At 39.9% G+C, this 18,538-nt stretch overlaps 1 protein-coding gene across 1 annotated transcript in view; it reads left to right on the top strand.

The window, feature by feature from the left end:
- The window catches only part of HSDL2 (hydroxysteroid dehydrogenase like 2), a 60,643-nt gene that overhangs the window by 40,936 nt on the left and 1,169 nt on the right, over positions 1–18,538 (top strand). Inside the window, exons 9-10 of the mRNA XM_032307788.1 lie at positions 1,958–2,107; positions 4,934–5,062. Coding sequence (XP_032163679.1) covers positions 1,958–2,107; positions 4,934–5,062 — 279 coding nt within the window. The remainder of the gene's footprint in view (positions 1–1,957; positions 2,108–4,933; positions 5,063–18,538) is intronic.

The following is an 18,538-nucleotide window of genomic DNA, read 5'->3' as shown; positions in this document are numbered from 1 at the left end:
GCCATGTATCTTTTTTTTTCTTTTTTCTTTTTTTTTTTTTTTTTTGGTTACTGAAATGCTCTTTCTCATTGTAGTCTATTGATTGTACCTTTCCACTACACTACTGATTTCTCTTTTGTCTCCTGAAGTTTTATTCTCTTGTGCAGAGTCATCACACCATGTCTAAATATTCCAGGTGATAAATTATGCAATTTATGTAAAAAACTTTACACTAAAGTTTTTGCTGTGGTCTTCTTGGCACCACAGGCTTCTAGGGGCCACTTCCCTGATCTAGGTGTTGGTGACATAGTATGTTCACTTATTGTTAACTTTTTAAAAATTTATTGAAGTACAGTTGATGCAGCATATTACATTAGTTTCAGGTGTACAACATAGTGATTGGACATCTCTCTACATTATGCTGAGCTCACCACAAGTTTAGCTACCGTGTGTCACCATACAGCATTATTACAGTACCATTGACTATATCCCCTATGTTGTACCTTTTATCCCTGTGACTTACTCATTCCATAACTGAAAAGCCTTACCTCTCACTCCTGTCTACCCTTTGTACCCATCCCCCAGTTCTTCTGGTAACTTTTTGAGTTGTATACTTATGATCATTATTCATACCCGTTACCCACAAAAAGCCAGTTCCTCTTGCAATTTCATCAGACTGGGGGCTTCTCCCACTGGATGAAGAGGATGGTGAGATTATCAGCCTCAAAAAAGCTCTCCCTGCCCCTGGCCCTGGCAGGAGCCTAGAAACAGAAGACCAGGGGAGTGGAAGTTCTGTATTTTTAAACTTGTATCAACTTAACCCAATGGCCATAACCATTCAGTATATAATGAGCCAGGGGATCTGCAGTCCATAGAACAATTCCAATAGCGTGAAGCTGTCTCTCAAAATACCAACTTCTGTTCCTTTATTCATTTTCCAGTAATCACTTGTGAGTAGTTTGGCAGTTGCCCCCAGAAACAAGTGAGAACAACTCATTAATTAAATTAACTCCAAGGTCAGACTGTGCTCTAGGCTAAAATTGAACTCTCCATCTGTTTCCCAACTCAAATCATACTCAGCCATATTGACCAGTATAACTCACCAAAGATTATTAAATGAAATCTAATGGACAACATAAAGATCCTCCGTCGTACAACAGAAGCAATATAAAAGTATCCCAAATTTGCTGGCTATAAATTACCTTCACTATGATTCCAGAGACAAAAACGACAATAAAATCCTCCTCTTCTTACAAGTTAAAATCCAAACAGATATTAAAGATGAAATCCTCAAGACCCAATGGAGCAAAGAAGATACACACTTTTTTAAAAAACTTGTAGTCAGTTTGTCATTATTTTTAAATTCATTACAGACAGTGCACCCCTTTACTGCCTAAACCCAGGGACAATAACCCCAACTGCCTTGTCCTTTGCATAGTCCTGATGGGAGGAAGTAGGTTCAATCCAGGGATGAAGGAACTAAGTTTAATTCAGAGATAAAGTTATTAGAAGTTCACTTGGCTGTTGATTCAAGCTACAGTCTCCAACAATTCAGTCCATCGATTTACATCGTTGATGTTCTGATCTCTAGTGTCTTCTTTTCTCATTTGGTTTTAGAACTCAGAGGGGGTGATGAAGGAGTGATTAATTATTCTCCTAAAAATGTCTTTAGGTCTGTTTAAAAACAAACCAAAAAAAGCCACTATAGTTTAGTAGTGGTTTGGGTTTTTTTTTTTTAACTTAATCAGAGAATCAGCCTTTTATTTGGAGAGTATAAACCATTTACATTTATAATCATGACTGATGTGTTTGGATATTATTCCATCGGTTTGACTTCCGCTTTTTGATGTCACCAGATGCATTTAAAATCGTTTTTGTCAAGTCTAATTGGTGGCAAGTCTTTTCTGCTAATTCACTAATTCTCTGTGTGGCTTTATACTGTGTAGGCTTTCAAACCATTTATATCAATATTTTACAGGTGCTCTTCCGGAATTGAAAGAAGAGAAGTCACAGCCACCACCAAAACCACCTTCTGGAGCTGTGGCAGAAACATTTAGAATCGTTAAGGACTTCCTCAGTGATGACATTGTTAAAGCCACTCAAGCAATTTATCTGTTCGAACTCTCAGGTAAGGATAATATCTGGGAATGTGGTGCTTTTGTGAAATAAAGTAGGATATTTCTCTTGGAAGAAAATCAGCCTCCAGTGGCAATCACCTTGATAGTTGCCTATATCTAAAACCCTTAACCCTAGAATGTAGACATTAAAGAATAGTAAATACTGATTTGTATTTTAAGATCAGTGCAGGGGCGCCTGGTTGGCTCAGTGGGTTAAAGCCTCTGCCTTCAGCTCAGGTCATGATCTCAGGGTCCTGGGATCGAGCCCCGCATCAGGCTCTCTGCTCGGCAGGGAGCCTGCTTCTTCCCTCTCTCTCTGTCTGCCTCTCTGCCTACTTGTGATCTCTCTCTATCATATAAATAAATAAAATATTAAAAAAAAAAAATAAGATCAGTGCATATGGACACATGTAAAATAAAGTCTCATTACATAGACTTCCAGTGTTAAATAAATTTGGGGGTATGTAGTTGAGAGAAAATCCTAGTTAGGAGGGCCTATGGATCCTGACTATGAGGTTTAACACAGTAATGTATCATCAGCCACGACACCCGGCCATTTTTATCTTTGAAATTATCGGAGTCAGTCTGCATGTAGTCAGCGTTCTTAAACTTCTCAATATTTTTCTTCTCAACATGGTATTAACACATACTAATGATAGTTTTAAGAACTAGCTACCTCAGTCCCATTGAGTGCAACTTTGACATTATCAATTCTTTCATCCTTTGTCTCCTCGGTTTCCTCTCTTCTTCCTTTGCTCTCCGTAGAGCCCATGGTCCGTTGCTTTAATCACTCTCTTACCTATATCCTACATTCCCTGGCCTTTTTGTGCTTATGTCATCACCTATCAAAAGCCTAGTCCTGAATGAATCACACTGGCTGGCCCACAGTTGCATTCCGGCTGCTCAGTGCTCCTGGGGAAATGGAAAAACCCGTCACACTACCCAGTGGATCTGCAATAGTAGAAATTCTCATCAGCCTTCCTCAACTGGGCTCTAAGCAGCACCTCAGAATACTGTATTTCTGTGGTTGGCTTACTTTCTCATTTTCCACAGTGACTGTTTTAAAACTTCTCAGTATTCCACAAACCTCCCATCTTTCTCCCTTTTACCACTTCCCTGCCAGTTTCAGCAAATAACCCCACCTCCTCTTTCACAGAGATAATACAAACTTGCAGACAAAGTGCTTCAGCTTCCTGTCATCTGATATCACATCATTGTTATGAGCATCATTCTTTCTTCCTTCCCAGTAGAACAGAGCTCAGCTCTAGATTTAAGCATCTCAAGCTTTAATGTTGTTACTGATCATCTGGGACCCTGCTAAAATGCAGTCTGAATCACCATGTCTCGGGTCTGAATTTTGCATTTCTGACAGGACTATAGTCCACAGATCGCACTTTGAGTAGCAAAGTTTTAGATCCCATTTCCTCTGGCCTCATCAGGGATTTTGTGCTGTGAATTACACCCTCTCACCTGTGTATCCTGCAGCCTACTTTCCAATGATAAAATCCTCAAAGTCTGTTCCATCTTTAAAACAAAACACAACGCCCCTAATCCCACTTCTTACCCCTACCATTCCTCTCCCTTGTAGAGCCAAACTTCATTTCATGTAGAGTTCACTCTACCGTAGTATCATATTTCTCCATTCTGCTGAATATGCTGTCACCAAGGTCCTCAGTGACCTCTGTATCATCAGTGGACCTTTGTCATTTTTACACTGTCACCACTCCACAGCATTTGAAGCTGTTGACCGTTCCTGCCTTCTGGAAAGGCTCCGGTCCTTGTCTTCCCTGACAGCAGCTCTCCTTGCTTTCCTGCTTTATCTGTAATCATCCTTGTCAGTTCCAGACTTGCCCTAGGAAACCTTAATCATTCACATGGCTTCAGTTGACCATAGGAAATGATTACTTAGGTTTCTGTATTTCTAGCCTAGTCAGACTTCATTTGACATTTTCACTTTGTTGGCGCAGAGATGCCTCAATCTGAAAATGTCTAAAACAGCTCACCATTCCCAACACCTGGCTTGGACACTGCCTATTCAATCTGCTCTTCCTCAGTAGTCCTCTCTCAGTACAAAATACATCCACACTTACCCGGTTTCCTGAGCCAAAAACTAGCAAATCATTTCTTACGCACTCTGCATACCTTTTCCTCATCCTGTTCATTTACCGAGTTTTGTGTTTCTGCTTTGAAGTTATCTCTCAAATATGCCCACTTCTCCCTGTTCCCACGGCCACAGTCCTGGTCCAGGCACACATCCTCAAGTTCTCAAACTACCCTAACAACCATCCTAACTTGCCTTTTGCATCCTCTTTATCCCTCAACAATATATTCTCCACCCTGATATTAGGGTGATTGATTTGAAATACCAGCCTTATGTCATTCCCCTTCCATGGCATATCCCTTACGATACTGACTTTATCGTAAGGGATGTGCCACGGAAGGAGTAAGTACTTTGACTTGGCCCACTGCCCCTGCCTCTGGACTGCTTCATGAGCTCATCTCATGCCACAGGTCATTCTCTTTCTACCTTCAGTCCTCCCACACTCGTTTCAGTTCCTCATTTGCCTAATTCTCACCTGACTTTCCAGTCTCACCTTCCATGGGGCTTGCCTGGCTCTGCTTTGTCTTGTGTAAGAACCATGTTACTTCAGGGACGTCAGAGCCTAGCCCCATGCCTGGCACGGAAATACTTAATAGTTATTGAATTTGATAGTGGCCTGAGGGTTTTAACCAGGAAAACAGCATTATGTAAAATTATTCTAACTTTAGCAGCTATTAAGTTTAAGAACAACAAGGCTTCTTCGGCATTGTTTTCTATATCTCTGTATTTTGTGCAGGTGAAGATGGTGGAACATGGTTTCTTGATCTTAAAAGCAAAGGTGGGAATGTCGGATATGGAGAGCCCTCTGAACAGGCAGATGTGGTGATGAGTATGTCTACTGATGATTTTGTAAAAATGTTTTCAGGTGAGTTTTAAATTTTATTAACTTACTGATTGTTCAGGGAAAATTTAGTTCTAACTTTATTCCTTTCCAAATAATCAAGACTTGTGTTCATAGCCATAGAATCTTAGCAGCTGTTGATGTTAAAGAGCACATAGTCTTCAGAAGGTGGGTCTTACTGTTTGGTTAAGTTCTTACTGTTCAGCCAACAATGGGAAAGTCGAAGTCAGAATTTCTTTTTTGAGTGACTGAGAAGCCCATAAGATAATCTTGAAAATAGAGAGGTGATTTAAAAGGACTCCTAGGTGGACTTTATTTCTACTGGTTGGACTAAGACATAGCCCCTTCCAGTAACACCTGGGACACAGGAGGTGCTGAACTCAGCTGTACCTCATTTATTGAGAGTAAGGTCCTGCTTTGATCATGCCATGACTGTAACAGGAATCAGAGGCCCTCTCTCGTGGCTCCATGATCCTGCTTTCTGTGGAATCCCTAAGCAAGAGAACCTTTTGTGTAGTCTTCTTCCCATGTACCTCTAACTGTGCCAGAGAATTTTAAGGATAATTTTTTCTATTTTCTACTCTTAAGATACTACTCCAAATGGTAATTATCACATGTATTTAGAAACAACACTTCAAACTAAAGCATTATAGCATTCTAACCAAAAAAATTCACTTAATGATCTGTAAATCTGATTAATTCTTTGTTCTGTTTTAATCTTTATACATTCCCAAAAATCACAGTGTGTACTCTGTGCCCTGTAGATCTTGCTTTCCAATTCCTTTTTTTTTTTTAACTTTTATTTATTTTTGAGAGAGAGAGCACACGAGCAGGGAGATGGGGCAGAGGGAGAAGCAGACTCGCTGCTGAGCAGGGTGCCAGATGCACTCAGAACCCCAGAATCGTGACCCAAGCTGACGGTAGCTGCCCTACCTACTGAGCCCCCAGACGCTCACTGCTTTCCAGTTCTAATCCAGGATGCTAATGGCCTACCTACCATCTGAGACAGTGTGTGTATGTTGCTAATCATTGAGGTCCCTTCTACTTTCCCTTTTATTTATTTTTTAAGATTTATTTATTTTAGAGTGCAAGAATGGGGGCAGGAGCAGAGGGAGAGAATCTTCCAGCAGACTCTGCCTGAGTGCACAGCTCAGTGCAGAACTTAGTTTTGCAACCCATGAGATCATGACTTAAGCTGAAACCAAGAATCAGACATTTTAACTGACTGAGCCCCCCAGGTGCCCCAACTTTTTTTTTTTTTTTTTTACAGTAGTGTAAATAACTCATGGTACAAAATCAGAAAATACAGTTAAGAAAATAGCAAAACAAAGGGGCACCTGGGTGGCTCAGTGGTTTAAAGTCTCTGTCTTGGGCTCAGGTCATGACCCCACGGTCCTGGGATCAAGCCCTGCATTGGGCTCTCTGCTCAGCTGGGAGCCTGCTTCCATTCCTCCCTCTCTGCCTGCTTATAATCTCTGTCAAATAAATAAAATCTTTTTAAAAAGACACAAAATAAAAATAGTTCTTTTTATTGTTTTTTAAGATTTATTTATTTATTTTAGGGAGAGCATGTGAACAGGGGGAGGGGCACAGGGAGAGAAAATCTCAAGCAGTGTCTCTGCTGAGTGTGGAGCCCAACACGGACTGGATCCCAGGACCATGAGATAATGACCTGAGTTGAGATGAAGAGTCAGCCACCTACCCGACTGAGCCACCCAAGCACCCCTAAGCAAAATAAAGATACTTCTTTATCTCACTACTGAGAAGTCAACCATTAGTCGATTTTGGTTTAGAGTCATACATACTTTGTGAATATGTATAAATATACACAAGTGCTTTTAAAAACAGGATTATAGCATTACCACTGTTTGGTGATCTTTTTCACTCACACATTGTAACATCTTTCAGTGTTAATAACGATCTCTTCAGTTGTTTTCAGTAGTGCCTTTAGTGTTTCAGTATTCTAACAACTATGTCTTCATAAAACTTAAAGTGCTTTGGACATACGAGATGCTCAGTAAATGTTGGCAAATTTATATTTTATAAAAAGTAATATTTTGAACTTAAAGATCATTTAAAATAAAAATTATCAATTTCTAAACTGAAATACCAATAATTACAACTAATATGCATTGTGTGGTTACTATGAGTTAAGCAATTTAACAAGCAATGCTTTGAGATAAAATGTTTTCTCCATTTTATAAAAATGAAGACTGAGGCACCATTGGATTAAACAGTAAACTCAAGATCACACAGTGAAGAAATGTTGAAGTCAAAATTTGAATCCAAGCTTTTAGGCTCATGCTCTTTTAATCATGATGCTACTCTGTCCTCCAAAGGTGAAAAAAGTCAAATGACTTATTAAATTTAATTTTATTATGTAACATCAACCTATAATAATGGGTTTTCCAGGGGCGCCTGGGTGGCTCAGTGGGTTAAAGCCTCTGCCTTCAGCTCAGGTCATGATCTCCGGGTCCTGGGATTGAGTCCCGCATGGGACTTTACTTGACAGGGAGCCTGCTTCCTCCTCTCTCTCTGCCTGCCTCTCTGCCTACTTGTTGTGATCTCTCTCCATCAAAAAAATAAGTAAAATCTTTTTTTTTTTTAAAGATTTTTATTTATTTATTTGATAGAGATCACAAGAAGGCAGGCAGAGAGAGAGGGGGAAGCGGGCTCCCCGCCAAGCAGAGAGCCTGATGTGGGGCTCGATCCCAGGACCCTGAGATCATGACCTGAGCCGAAGGCAGAGGCTTAAACCACTGAGCCACCCAGGCGCCCCAGTAAAATCTTTTTTAAAAAAAATAATGGGTTTTCCATTTATATCTGTCTGTGAATGTGCTTCTGCGTTGACTGTGGGAAGTCAGATAAATGAGTAACTAAAAGAAAAAAATATATTCTTACAAGATTTCCTTTTTTTTTTTTTTTTAAAGATTTTATTTACTTATTTGACAGAGATCACAAGTAGGCAGAGAGGCAGGCAGAGAGAGAGGAGGAAGCAGGCTCCTGCCTAGCAGAGAGCCCCATGTGCGGGGCTCAATCCCAGGACGCTGGGATCATGACCTGAGTCAAAGGCAGAGGCTTAACTCACTGAGCCACCCAGGCACCCCTCTTAAAAGGTTTCTTACATTGACAGTGAATTTACTTCTGCTTCTTATGTCCTTTTGTTCCTACTCTTCATCCCATCTGCTCTCCTTTGAAGGGGCACAGTTTAGACCTTATATCCTAGTATGGTTTCTCTTTTAAGAAACCACAGCCAGGGGCTCCTGGGTGTCTCAGTGGGTTAAAGCCTCTGCCTTCCGCTCAGCTCATGATCCCAGGGTCCTTGAATTGAGCCCCACATCGGGCTCTCTGCTCAGCAGGGAACCTGTCCCCCGCCCCAACGCCTGTCTCTCTGTCTACTTGTGATCTCTGTCTGTCAAATAAATAAATAAAATCTTACAAAAAAAAAAAAGGGCGCCTGGGTGGCTCAGTGGGTTGGGCCGCTGCCTTCGGCTCGGGTCATGATCTCAGGGTCCTGGGATCAAGGCCCGCATCGGGCTCTCTGCTCGGCGGGGAGCCTGCTTCCCTCTCTCTCTCTCTGCCTGCCTCTCCATCTACTTGTGATTTCTCTTTGTCAAATAAATAAATTTAAAAAATCTTAAAAAAAAAAAAAAAAAAAGCCTAGCCATTTCTGACCTAATTTATATAGTGGATACTTTATAAGTAAAGAAACTTCAAGCAACTAGTACTCATCTAATCAAAATCTCCTTTTGGCCAGTAGAGGCCACTGTAGGGTAAAACATTTTCATAGAAAGAAAACTGTAGGGGATTGATTACCTGTTTAATGTATAGAGAGGAGATATTATATATAGGATATTGTGCTTACTAGCTATTTTTAAAGTTATTTTAAAAACAGTTTTATTGAGGGACGCCTGGGTGGCTCAGTTGGTTAAGCAGCTGCCTTCAGCTCAGGTCATGATCCCAGCGTCCTGGGATCGAGTCCCACATTGGGCTCCTTGCTCGGAAGGGAGCCTGCTTCTCCCTCTGCTTCTTCCTGCCATTCTGTCTGCCTGTGCTCGCTCTCTCTCCCTCTTCTCTCTGACAAATAAATAAAATCTTTAAAAAAAAACAGTTTATTGAGGTATAATTTACATGTCATAAAATCCAACCAGTATAGATTTATAGAGTTGTACAGCCATCACGTATAATCTAGTTGGAGAAATTTCCGTCACCCCAGAAAATTCTTTCATGTCTCTTTGTAATCATTCCCCATTTTTACCCTCAGCTAGCCAAACGCTGATTTGCTTTCTGTCTCTTATAGATTTCTGGGTAGTTGATATAAATGAAATACACAGTGTATAGTCGTTTGTATCTGTCTTCACTTACCATAAGGCTTTTGAGATTCATCCATTTATGTTGTAGCATGTATCAGTAATTCATTTCCTTTTTATTGCTGAATAGTATTTTACTGTGTGGCTATTCTACATATTACTTATCCACTCACCAGCTGGTGGGCATTTGGATTATTTTAGGTTTTCAGCTGTTATGAATATGCTGCTCTGAGTATGGTCATGCATGTATTTGGGTGGTTGTATATTCTCATTTCTCTTAGATAGATTCCTAAGAGTGGAATTGGTGGGTCATATGGTAAGTTGATAGCTTTTTTGAGAAACTGTCAAACCATTTGCTAAAGTGGCTGTACTGTGCTCGCTTCGGCAGCACATATACTAAAGTGGCTGTACTGATTTTACCTTCTCATTAGTAATGTGTGAAGGCTCAGTGGCTGTACTGATTTTACCTTCTCATTCGTAATGTGTGAAGGCTCCCATTTCTCCAAATTCTCACCAAAACTTACTAGTGTTTGTTTGTTTGAACAGCTTTATTAAGGTGTTCTTGACAAAAGCTATATATATTTAAGGTATAAAACAATGATTTGATGCATGTGTATATATACATTGTTAAATTACTGTAGTCAAGGGCGCCTGGGTGGCTCAGTGGGTTAAGCCGCTGCCTTCGGCTCAGGTCATGATCTCAGGGTCCTGGGATCAAGTCCCGTATCAGGCTCTCTGCTCAGCAGGGAGCCTGCTTCCTCCTCTCTCTCTGTCAAATAAATAAATAAAATCTTTAAAAAAAAAAAATTTACTGTAGTCAAGTTAATTAACACATTTGTCATCCCACATAATTACCTTTTTTATGTTTGTAGTGAGAAGGTTTTAAGATCTACTCTTAGCAAATTTCAAATATGCAATATAGTATTATTAACTTCAGTCACCATGCTGTGCATTAGATCCCCAGGAATTATTCATCTTAGAGCTGAAAGTTTGTACCCTTTGACCAACATCTCCCCATTTCTCTCACTCCCAACTCTGGCTACCACCATTTTACTCTCCGTTACTGGATTCCACTGTAAGTGAGATCACACATACTTGACTTTCTGGGTCTAGGTTCATCCATGTTGTCACAAATGGCAGTGTCTTTGGTATTATAGCCATTAGAGTGAGTGTGTGGTGGTATCTCATTGTGATTTTAATTTGTATTTCCTTAATGTTGAGCAGCTTTTAATGTGCTAAATAGCTATTTACATTGATGAACTGTTCAAAACTTGCTCATCTGTAAATTGACTTGACTTTTTTTATTAAATTGCAAGATTCTTTATAAATTCTAGATGTATGTGATTTGCAAAAATCTTCTCTGTGACTTATCTTTTCATTTTCTTTTTTTGTTGTTGTTCTTAAAGATTTTATTTATTTATTTGACAGAGATCACTAGTAGGCAGAGAGGCAGGCAGAGGCGGCGGGGGGTGGGGGGGCAGGCTCCCTGCTGAGCAGAAAGCCCGACAGGATCCCAGGACCCTGAGATCATGACCTGAGCCAAAGGCAGAGGCTTTAACCCACTGAGCCACCCAGGAGCCCCTCTTTTCATTTTCTTAATGATGTCTTTTGAGTTATGAAAGTTTTTTAGATTTGATAAAGTCTAATCCATCAATTCTCTCTCTCTTTTATGGTTCATGCTTTTTCCCCTAAGTATTTTATTCATGCTATTGTGAATGGAATTATTGTCTTTAATTTTATTTTTAAATTATCTGTTCCTAGTATACATAAATACAGTTAATTTTTGTGTATTGATTTTGTATCCTGTGAAAAAACGGTGAAGCTATTTGGACCTGGGATTTTTTGTTGGAACATTTTTAATTACTAATTCAGTTTATTGTTATATGTAACAGTCGCTTTTATTTTTTTAACAGCTTTATTGAGGAATAATTCACTTATCATACAATTCATCCATCTAAAGTGTACAGTTAAGTAGTTCTTAGCATATTCACAGGTATTTGCAGCCAGTAAAAAAGCCAGCAGTAAAAGCACCACAGTTGGTTTTAGAACGTTTTCATCACCTCAAAAAGAAACTGTTTACCCATTTGCTGTTAACCTCATATCCCCTATCAACCTGCTTTCAGCTCTAAGCAACCACTGATCTACTTTTTTGTCTCATAGTTTCCCTTTTCTGGACTTTCATTTGAACAGAATAGTATAATATGTGATTTTTTTGTGACTAGCTTCTTTCAGCATGTTTTTTCTTTTAGTATGTGTTCAACTTTCACTTTTTTTTTTTTTTTAAGATTTTTTTGGAGAGAAAAAGCGCATGGGGGGTGGGGCAGAGGGAAAGGGAGAAGCAGGCTCCCCTGATGTGGGGCTCAATCCCAGGAGCCTGGGATCATGACCTGAGCCGAAACCAGACCCTTAACCAACTGAGCCACCCAAGCACCCCCAAATTTCATTCTTGATGTAGAATGTATTGATACTTTTTTCTTTTTTTCAAAAATGGAGATTGAATTCATATAACATATGATTAACCATTTTAAAGTATATACTCTTCAGTGGTATTTAATTTAGTGATGCACAGTCCTGTGCAAACATCACTTGTTTATTTCAAAACTTACTCATCGCCCCCAGAAGAACACGCCATGGCATGTAAGTAACACTCTTCATTCTGGCCTCCCCCATCCCCTGGCAACAAGTCATATGTTTTTCCTCTTTCTCTCTATGGATTTGCCTATTCTAGATAGTTCATATAAATGGAATCATACAAAATAAAACCTTTGTGTGTGGCACCTTTCATTTGGCATAACGTTTTCAAGGTTCATCTAAGTTATAGCATGTATCAGTACTTCATTGATTTTTATGACTGAATAATATTCCATCATAGAAATATGCCATAATTAGTTTATCCTTTCACCTGTTAGCAGACATTTGGGTTATTTCCACTCTTTGGCTATTATGAGTAATGCTGCTGTAAACATTTGTGTCCAAGTTTCTGAGTGGACTTAGGTTTTCATTTCTCTTGCATTGCTGGGTCATGTGGTAAATCTGTTTCACTCTTTGAAGAACTGCTAAACTTTTCCCCAGCATATCTGCCTTGACATTCCTACCAGCAGTTGTGTGAGGTTTCTGTTTCTTTGTGTTCTTGCCCTTCCCAGCACTCCTTATTTTCGTTTTTGTTTTAATAGCCATCCTAGTGGGTGTGAAGTGATACCGCATGTGGCTTTGATTTGCATTTTCCTAATGACTAATGATGTGTTCAGCATTTTCTCATGTGCTTATTGGTTACATGTACATCATCCTTGAAGAAACATCTCTTTGGGTCCTTTGCACATTTTAATTGGGTTGTCTTTTTTTTACTGAGTTTTAAGAATTCTTTATAGAGCTCAGATATAAAGAGGATATCCTTTATGAAGTGTATTATTTGCAGATATGGTCTCTCAGTTTTTTGGGTTATCTTTTCACTTTTTTTTTTTTTTTAAGATTTTATTTGTTTATTTGACAGAGAGAGATCACAAGTAGGCAGAGAGGCAGACAGAGAGGGAGAGGCAGGCTCCCCGCTGAGCAGAGAGCCCAATGCGGGGCTCGATCCCAGGACCCTGAGATCATGACCTGAGCCGAAGGCAGCGGCTTAATCCACTGAGTCACCCAGGCGCCCCTCTTTTCACTTTTTTGATGATATAGTTTGAAACGCAAAATTTTTTATTTTTATGAAGTCCATTTTGTGGATTTTTTTCTTCTGTTGCTTGTGCTTCCATTGTCATATCTAAGAATCTTAAACCTGTTTTTAAAATCTTTTTTTTTTTTTCAAAGATTTTATTTATTTATTTGACAGAGATCACAAGCAGGCAGAGAGAGAGGAGGAAGCAGGCTCGCGGCTGAGCAGAGAGCCCGATGCGGGGCTCAATCCCAGGACCCTGGGATCATGACCTGAGCCGAAGGCAGCGGCCTAACCCACTGAGCCACCCAGGCGCCCCTTAAACCTGTTTTAAAGATTTTCGATTTACTCTTTAAAAAAAAGATTTATTTATTTACTTATTTGACAGAGAGAGAGAGACAGCGAGAGAGGGAGCACAAACAGGAAGAGGGGGAGAGGGAGAAACAGGACCTTCACTGAGCAGGGAGCCCGACATAGGGCTCAATCCTAGGACCCTGGGGATCATGGCCTGAGCTGAAGGCAGATGCTCAATGACTGAGCCACCCAGCACCCTGAGGGTTTTTTGTTTTTTGGGTTTTTTTTAGAGAGAGAGGTTGGGGACAGAGGGAGAGGAAGAGAGAGAATCTTTTTTTAAAGATATTATTTATTTGAGAGAGAGCATGAGTGGGAAGGAAGGGACAGAGAGAGAAGCCAACTCCCCACTGAGCAGGGAGCTGGAGCCAAAGGTGGTGCTCAATCCCAGGACCCAAGGTCATGACCTAAGTCGAAAGCAGATGCTTAACCGACTGAGCCACCCAGGCGCCCCAAGAGAGAATCTTAAGCAGACTCCATGCCCAGCGCAGAGCCTGACATGGGACTTGATCTTACACCCCTGAGATCATGACCTGAGTCAAAATCAAGAGTCAGACACTTAACTAACTGAGCCACCCAAGCACCCCAGAGGGTTTTTATCTTATTTAATATTTTTAAAGATTTATTTATTTGTTTTAGAGAACACAGAGGGGAGGGGCAGAAGGACAGGGGAGAGAGAAACTCAAGCAGACTCTACACTGGGACCCAACATGGGGTTCAGTTGCACAAACCTGAGATTACAACCTGAGCCGAAACCAAGAGTCTGACACTTAACTGATTGCACCACCCAGGGGCCCCTATTTTTATTTTTTTAAGATTTTATTTTTTAAAATAATCTCTGCACCCAACAGTGGAGCTCAGGCTTACAATCCCGAGATCAGAAGTCACTTGCTCTTCTGACTGAGCAAGTCTGGTACCCCTTTTTTGAGGGTGTTTAGATTTAGCTCTCCCATTTAGGTCTCTGACCCATTTTGAACTAATATTTGTATATGGTGTGTACATAGAAGTACAAGTAGAAACCTAACCTCATTTGTTTGGACGTGGAGATCCATTTATCCCAGCATTTCCACTCCCACATTCAAAAGAAAATAGACCCTCAAATATGTATATACACATGTTCATAGCAGCACTGTTCACAATAGGCAGAAGGTGGGAAAAACCACAGATGGCCATCAACGGATGAATCAATAAATTATTTGTGTGTGTGTAATGAAATATTATTTAGCCATAAAAAGAAATGAAGTACTTATTCATCATACAATGTGGATGAACCTTGAAAACTTAATAAGCAAAAGAAGCCTGACAAAAGATCACATATTGTATGAATTCTTTCATATGAAACACTAAAATAGGTAAATTCATAGAAACAGAAAGCTGATTGGTGGTTGCCAGGGTCTAGAAGGAGGAGAATTGTTAATACATAGTGGGTACAGGGTTTCCTTTTGGGGGATGGAAATGTTTTGGGACAAGATAGAGGTAGTGGTTGTACAATCTTGTGACTATACTTAAATTTAAGTTCTGAATTATTCACTTTAAAATGGTTAATTTTATGTCATGTGAATTTCACCTCAATCTTTAATGTACCTATTTTTATTTTATTAAAAATTTTTGGGACATCTGGGTGGCTCATTTGTTACGTGTCTGCCTTTGGCTCCAGTCATGATCCCGGGGTCCTGGGATCAAGCCCCCACACAGGGCTTCCTGCTCAGCAGGAAGCCTGCTTCTCCCTCTCTCACTCCCCCTACTTGTGTTCCTTCTCTTGGTGTCTCTGTCTGTCCAATAAATAAAATCTTCAGAAAAATTGTTCTGTAAGTAATCTCTACAGCCAACATGGGGTCTGAACTCATGACCCCAAGATAAAGAGTTACACACTCCACTAACTGAGCCAGCCAAGTGCCCCAAAGTATGTATTTTTAAAAGGTGTTCTTTGGCCTTTCCCCCTTCCACAGCACAGAAGTGATCACCTTCAGGTCTCTTTGGTATCTCTTTCATTGTGTAACTGCACCTTTTCCAAAGTAATCATATTTCTCAATGTTAGATATATATTTACACTGTTTTGTTTAGATTCATTAATCTAAAGACTGATAAGTGAGATTTAAGTCCTCTTACAGCACCTTGATGTTGCTTTACCTGCCCCTTACCCATCCCCCCAATATAATTCTATCACTGTTTTTGCTTAAATCAATACTTAGGTTTAAATGATTATGATTCTGGTATAGTTTGCTGCTGAGTCAAATAGTATACTATTACTGTGTTTCTTCTCAGAGAACTTTTCTTTTTCCTGGACATAAGTAATTGTCCTATTTTTCCCCCCACTAAAATAAGTATAAAGTAACTAAGCAGAATCTTTCTGTACGCTTCCCACAACCTTTTGATACAGTTTTCCACTCTGCCAAATGTGTTAGGTTACCTGTCGGTCTGCTTTTTTCCTGGAGCTCTTTGTCTTGTTATAATAGATAGATAGACTTATTAAGCCTGCTACACAGCTGTGATCCTAGCAATTTTTAACTCTTTTCTGCACTGAATGTCTTTATTTCCTGTGTCCCATGTTCTTTCTTGGTTTATATCCTCTTTTGGTTACACACATTCTCCAGTAGCTTCATGAGACAAGATACATAAGAGGCAGTATTTTGTGAGTATCTAAAACTACTTGTATTCTACCAACACATTATTTGGCTGGGTAGAGCTTTTTGGGTTGAAACTCATTTTTCTTCAGAAATGTGAGGCCAGGGGGTGCCTGTGGCTCAGTTGGTTTAAGTGCCTAGCTCTTGATTTCTGTACGTGTCATGATCTGAGGGTTGAGGGATCGAGCCCCACATTGGTCTCCATACCAATTGGTCTTCACACCAATTGGTGTGAAGTCTGTTGGAGTTTCTTCCCCTTTCCCTCCGCCTCTGCTCCTTCCCCGCTTACATGCTCTCTGTTTCTCTCAAATCAACAAATGAATAGACTCATTAAAAAAAAAAAAAGAATCATGAAGCTATTGCTCCATCTTCTAAGATTACCATTGAGAATTGAATGATACCTTTTTTCTTAATCTTTTGGATCCATCCTCTCTTCTTTCTAAAAACTTTGGAATCGGAATGCTCTCTTTCTCTGTTGTGGTTTGAAATTTCATCATGATGCAAGGTAGTGTGGTCTTTTTTTCTTTTTTTCTTTCATTTTCCTGGGTACTTGATAGGTTCCTTGGGAATGTATCTTAAATTATTTCTTTGATATTTCTTTCAGTTCTCACTTTCTAGAGAAAACATACGATCTTTGATTCAATCTTTGACCGTCTCCTTCTTGTATTGCATATGCCTTAATATAACTTTTTTACTTTGGGAGAGATTGGCTCACCTTATTTTTACCTACCATGTTTTTTTAAAGAGTAAGGAGAAACTTTATTTGGAAAGAGTATTACGGGGGCGCCTGGGTGGCTCAGTGGTTTGGGCTGCTGCCTTCGGCTCGGGTCATGATCTCAGGGTCCTGGGATCGAGCCCCGCATCGGGCTCCCTGCTCCGCGGGAAGCCTGCTTCCCTCTCTCTCTCTCTTTGCTTGCCTCTCTGCCTACTTGTGATCTCTGTCTGTCAAATAAATAAATAAAATCTTAAAAAAAAAAAAAAAATGGAAAGAGTATTACAGGGGTGGTGCATGGAGAGAGACTTTTGTAGTAGTGGGAGAGGGATGGTAGCAATGGAGAAGACCTGTGTGACCAGAGGATCTACAAGTGCCTCTCTCCTATTGTATTTTAATACTATCCCTCAAATTTTTAATTTCTAGGATTTCACCATGTGGTCACTGTTTCTTCTTCTCTTACTGCCCCCTTTTCACTCACTGGATCCCATTCCATTTCCCTTCTACTGTTTCTCTCCCTCTCATTCTCCTCCCCTACCCATTTAGGTTGTCTCCTCTATTTTCTCCCTCTTCCCTGCACTTCTCTTCTTCCCCCTTTCTCCAGTATTCTCTTGATTCATTGCTTTTATATGTTCTCTTATCAATAAGGACACAAACTGTGAAATTTTTTATTTTTTTACTCTGTTTAGCTTTCTTCAGTGCCTGCCAAATGGCTTTTATTTCTTGTTTTTTTTTTTTTGTCTCCATTTGATTTCCATTTGTCTTTATAGGCAGGGCTCCATAAAGCTGGAGAAGCTGTGTATGTGTGAGCAGGGCTTGTGGTCTCCTGGGTTGTGAAACCCTGCAGTGAAGCAGGGTGACAGAAGAGGGACCCTGTTTTTCAGCAGAAAAGCTCCCAGATGTTAGTGTTTGTTAAATTTTTGGAGGAGCCGTTCTGTTCCTGTAAAGAACAAAGATTTTCCTGTCTTCTGTATAAATCAAAACTATTCCTTGGTTTATGATTTGTAAATTTAGGTATTTAACATCACAATTCCGTGGAGCAATGTACACCTGTTTATTCGTTAAAGAATTGGGCTTGATTCTTTCTATCCTTAAACAAACTATAATGCTTTGTTACAACCCCTACATTGAATAATTTAAAGGTGTTTAATATCTCAACATGTATAAATACATTAACACATGCTTTTTTTTTTTTTTTCTACAAAGAGCCCATTTTTGTGTGGGCAAGTAGAAGTTTACTAATGCACCAGACACATATCGTGCCTGCTGGAGATATCTATATATATAAATTAGCATCGTATAGCTCAGAAAACTATTAAGAATTAGAGGCACCTGGGTGGTTCCATTGGTTAACTCTTGATTTAGGCTCAGGTTGTGATCTCAGGGTCATGGGATCGAGCCCCACGTTGGGCTTCATGCCCAGCTCAGGGTCTGCTGGAGATTCTTTCCTTCTCCTTTATCCTCTCTCTCTTCCCCTGCTCACATGTGTGCATTCTCTTTCTCTCTCTCTCTGTCAAATAAATAACATCTTTTAAAAAAAAGAAAAAAGGAATCTGAAACACCTGGCTTTGAAATCCAGTGTGTCGTATATAAGCTGTGTGACATTGGGCAAGTCAAATATTCTCTGAGCCTCAGTTTCCTCATTATTTGCGCTGGGTGCCTGACTATGTACTAGCACTGGAATAAGAGTAGCAAATACAGACTCCTCCCTCCATGGAGCTTCTGTTCCTTTTATGTTGTTAATGACTACAGTTCTGCTGTAATGCTCCCGTTTTACATCCTGGCATTTCTGTGCTAACACATACTTTTGTTGCTCATACACTATGTTTTTAATGATAACTTCTTAAGAATATTATATGC

This window comes from Mustela erminea, chromosome 12 (assembly GCF_009829155.1).
Source record: "Mustela erminea isolate mMusErm1 chromosome 12, mMusErm1.Pri, whole genome shotgun sequence".
Classification (NCBI taxonomy): Eukaryota; Metazoa; Chordata; class Mammalia; order Carnivora; family Mustelidae; genus Mustela; species Mustela erminea.
The sequence above is the reverse complement of the archived record's forward strand: the minus strand, read 5'-3'. Positions and strand labels throughout refer to the sequence as shown.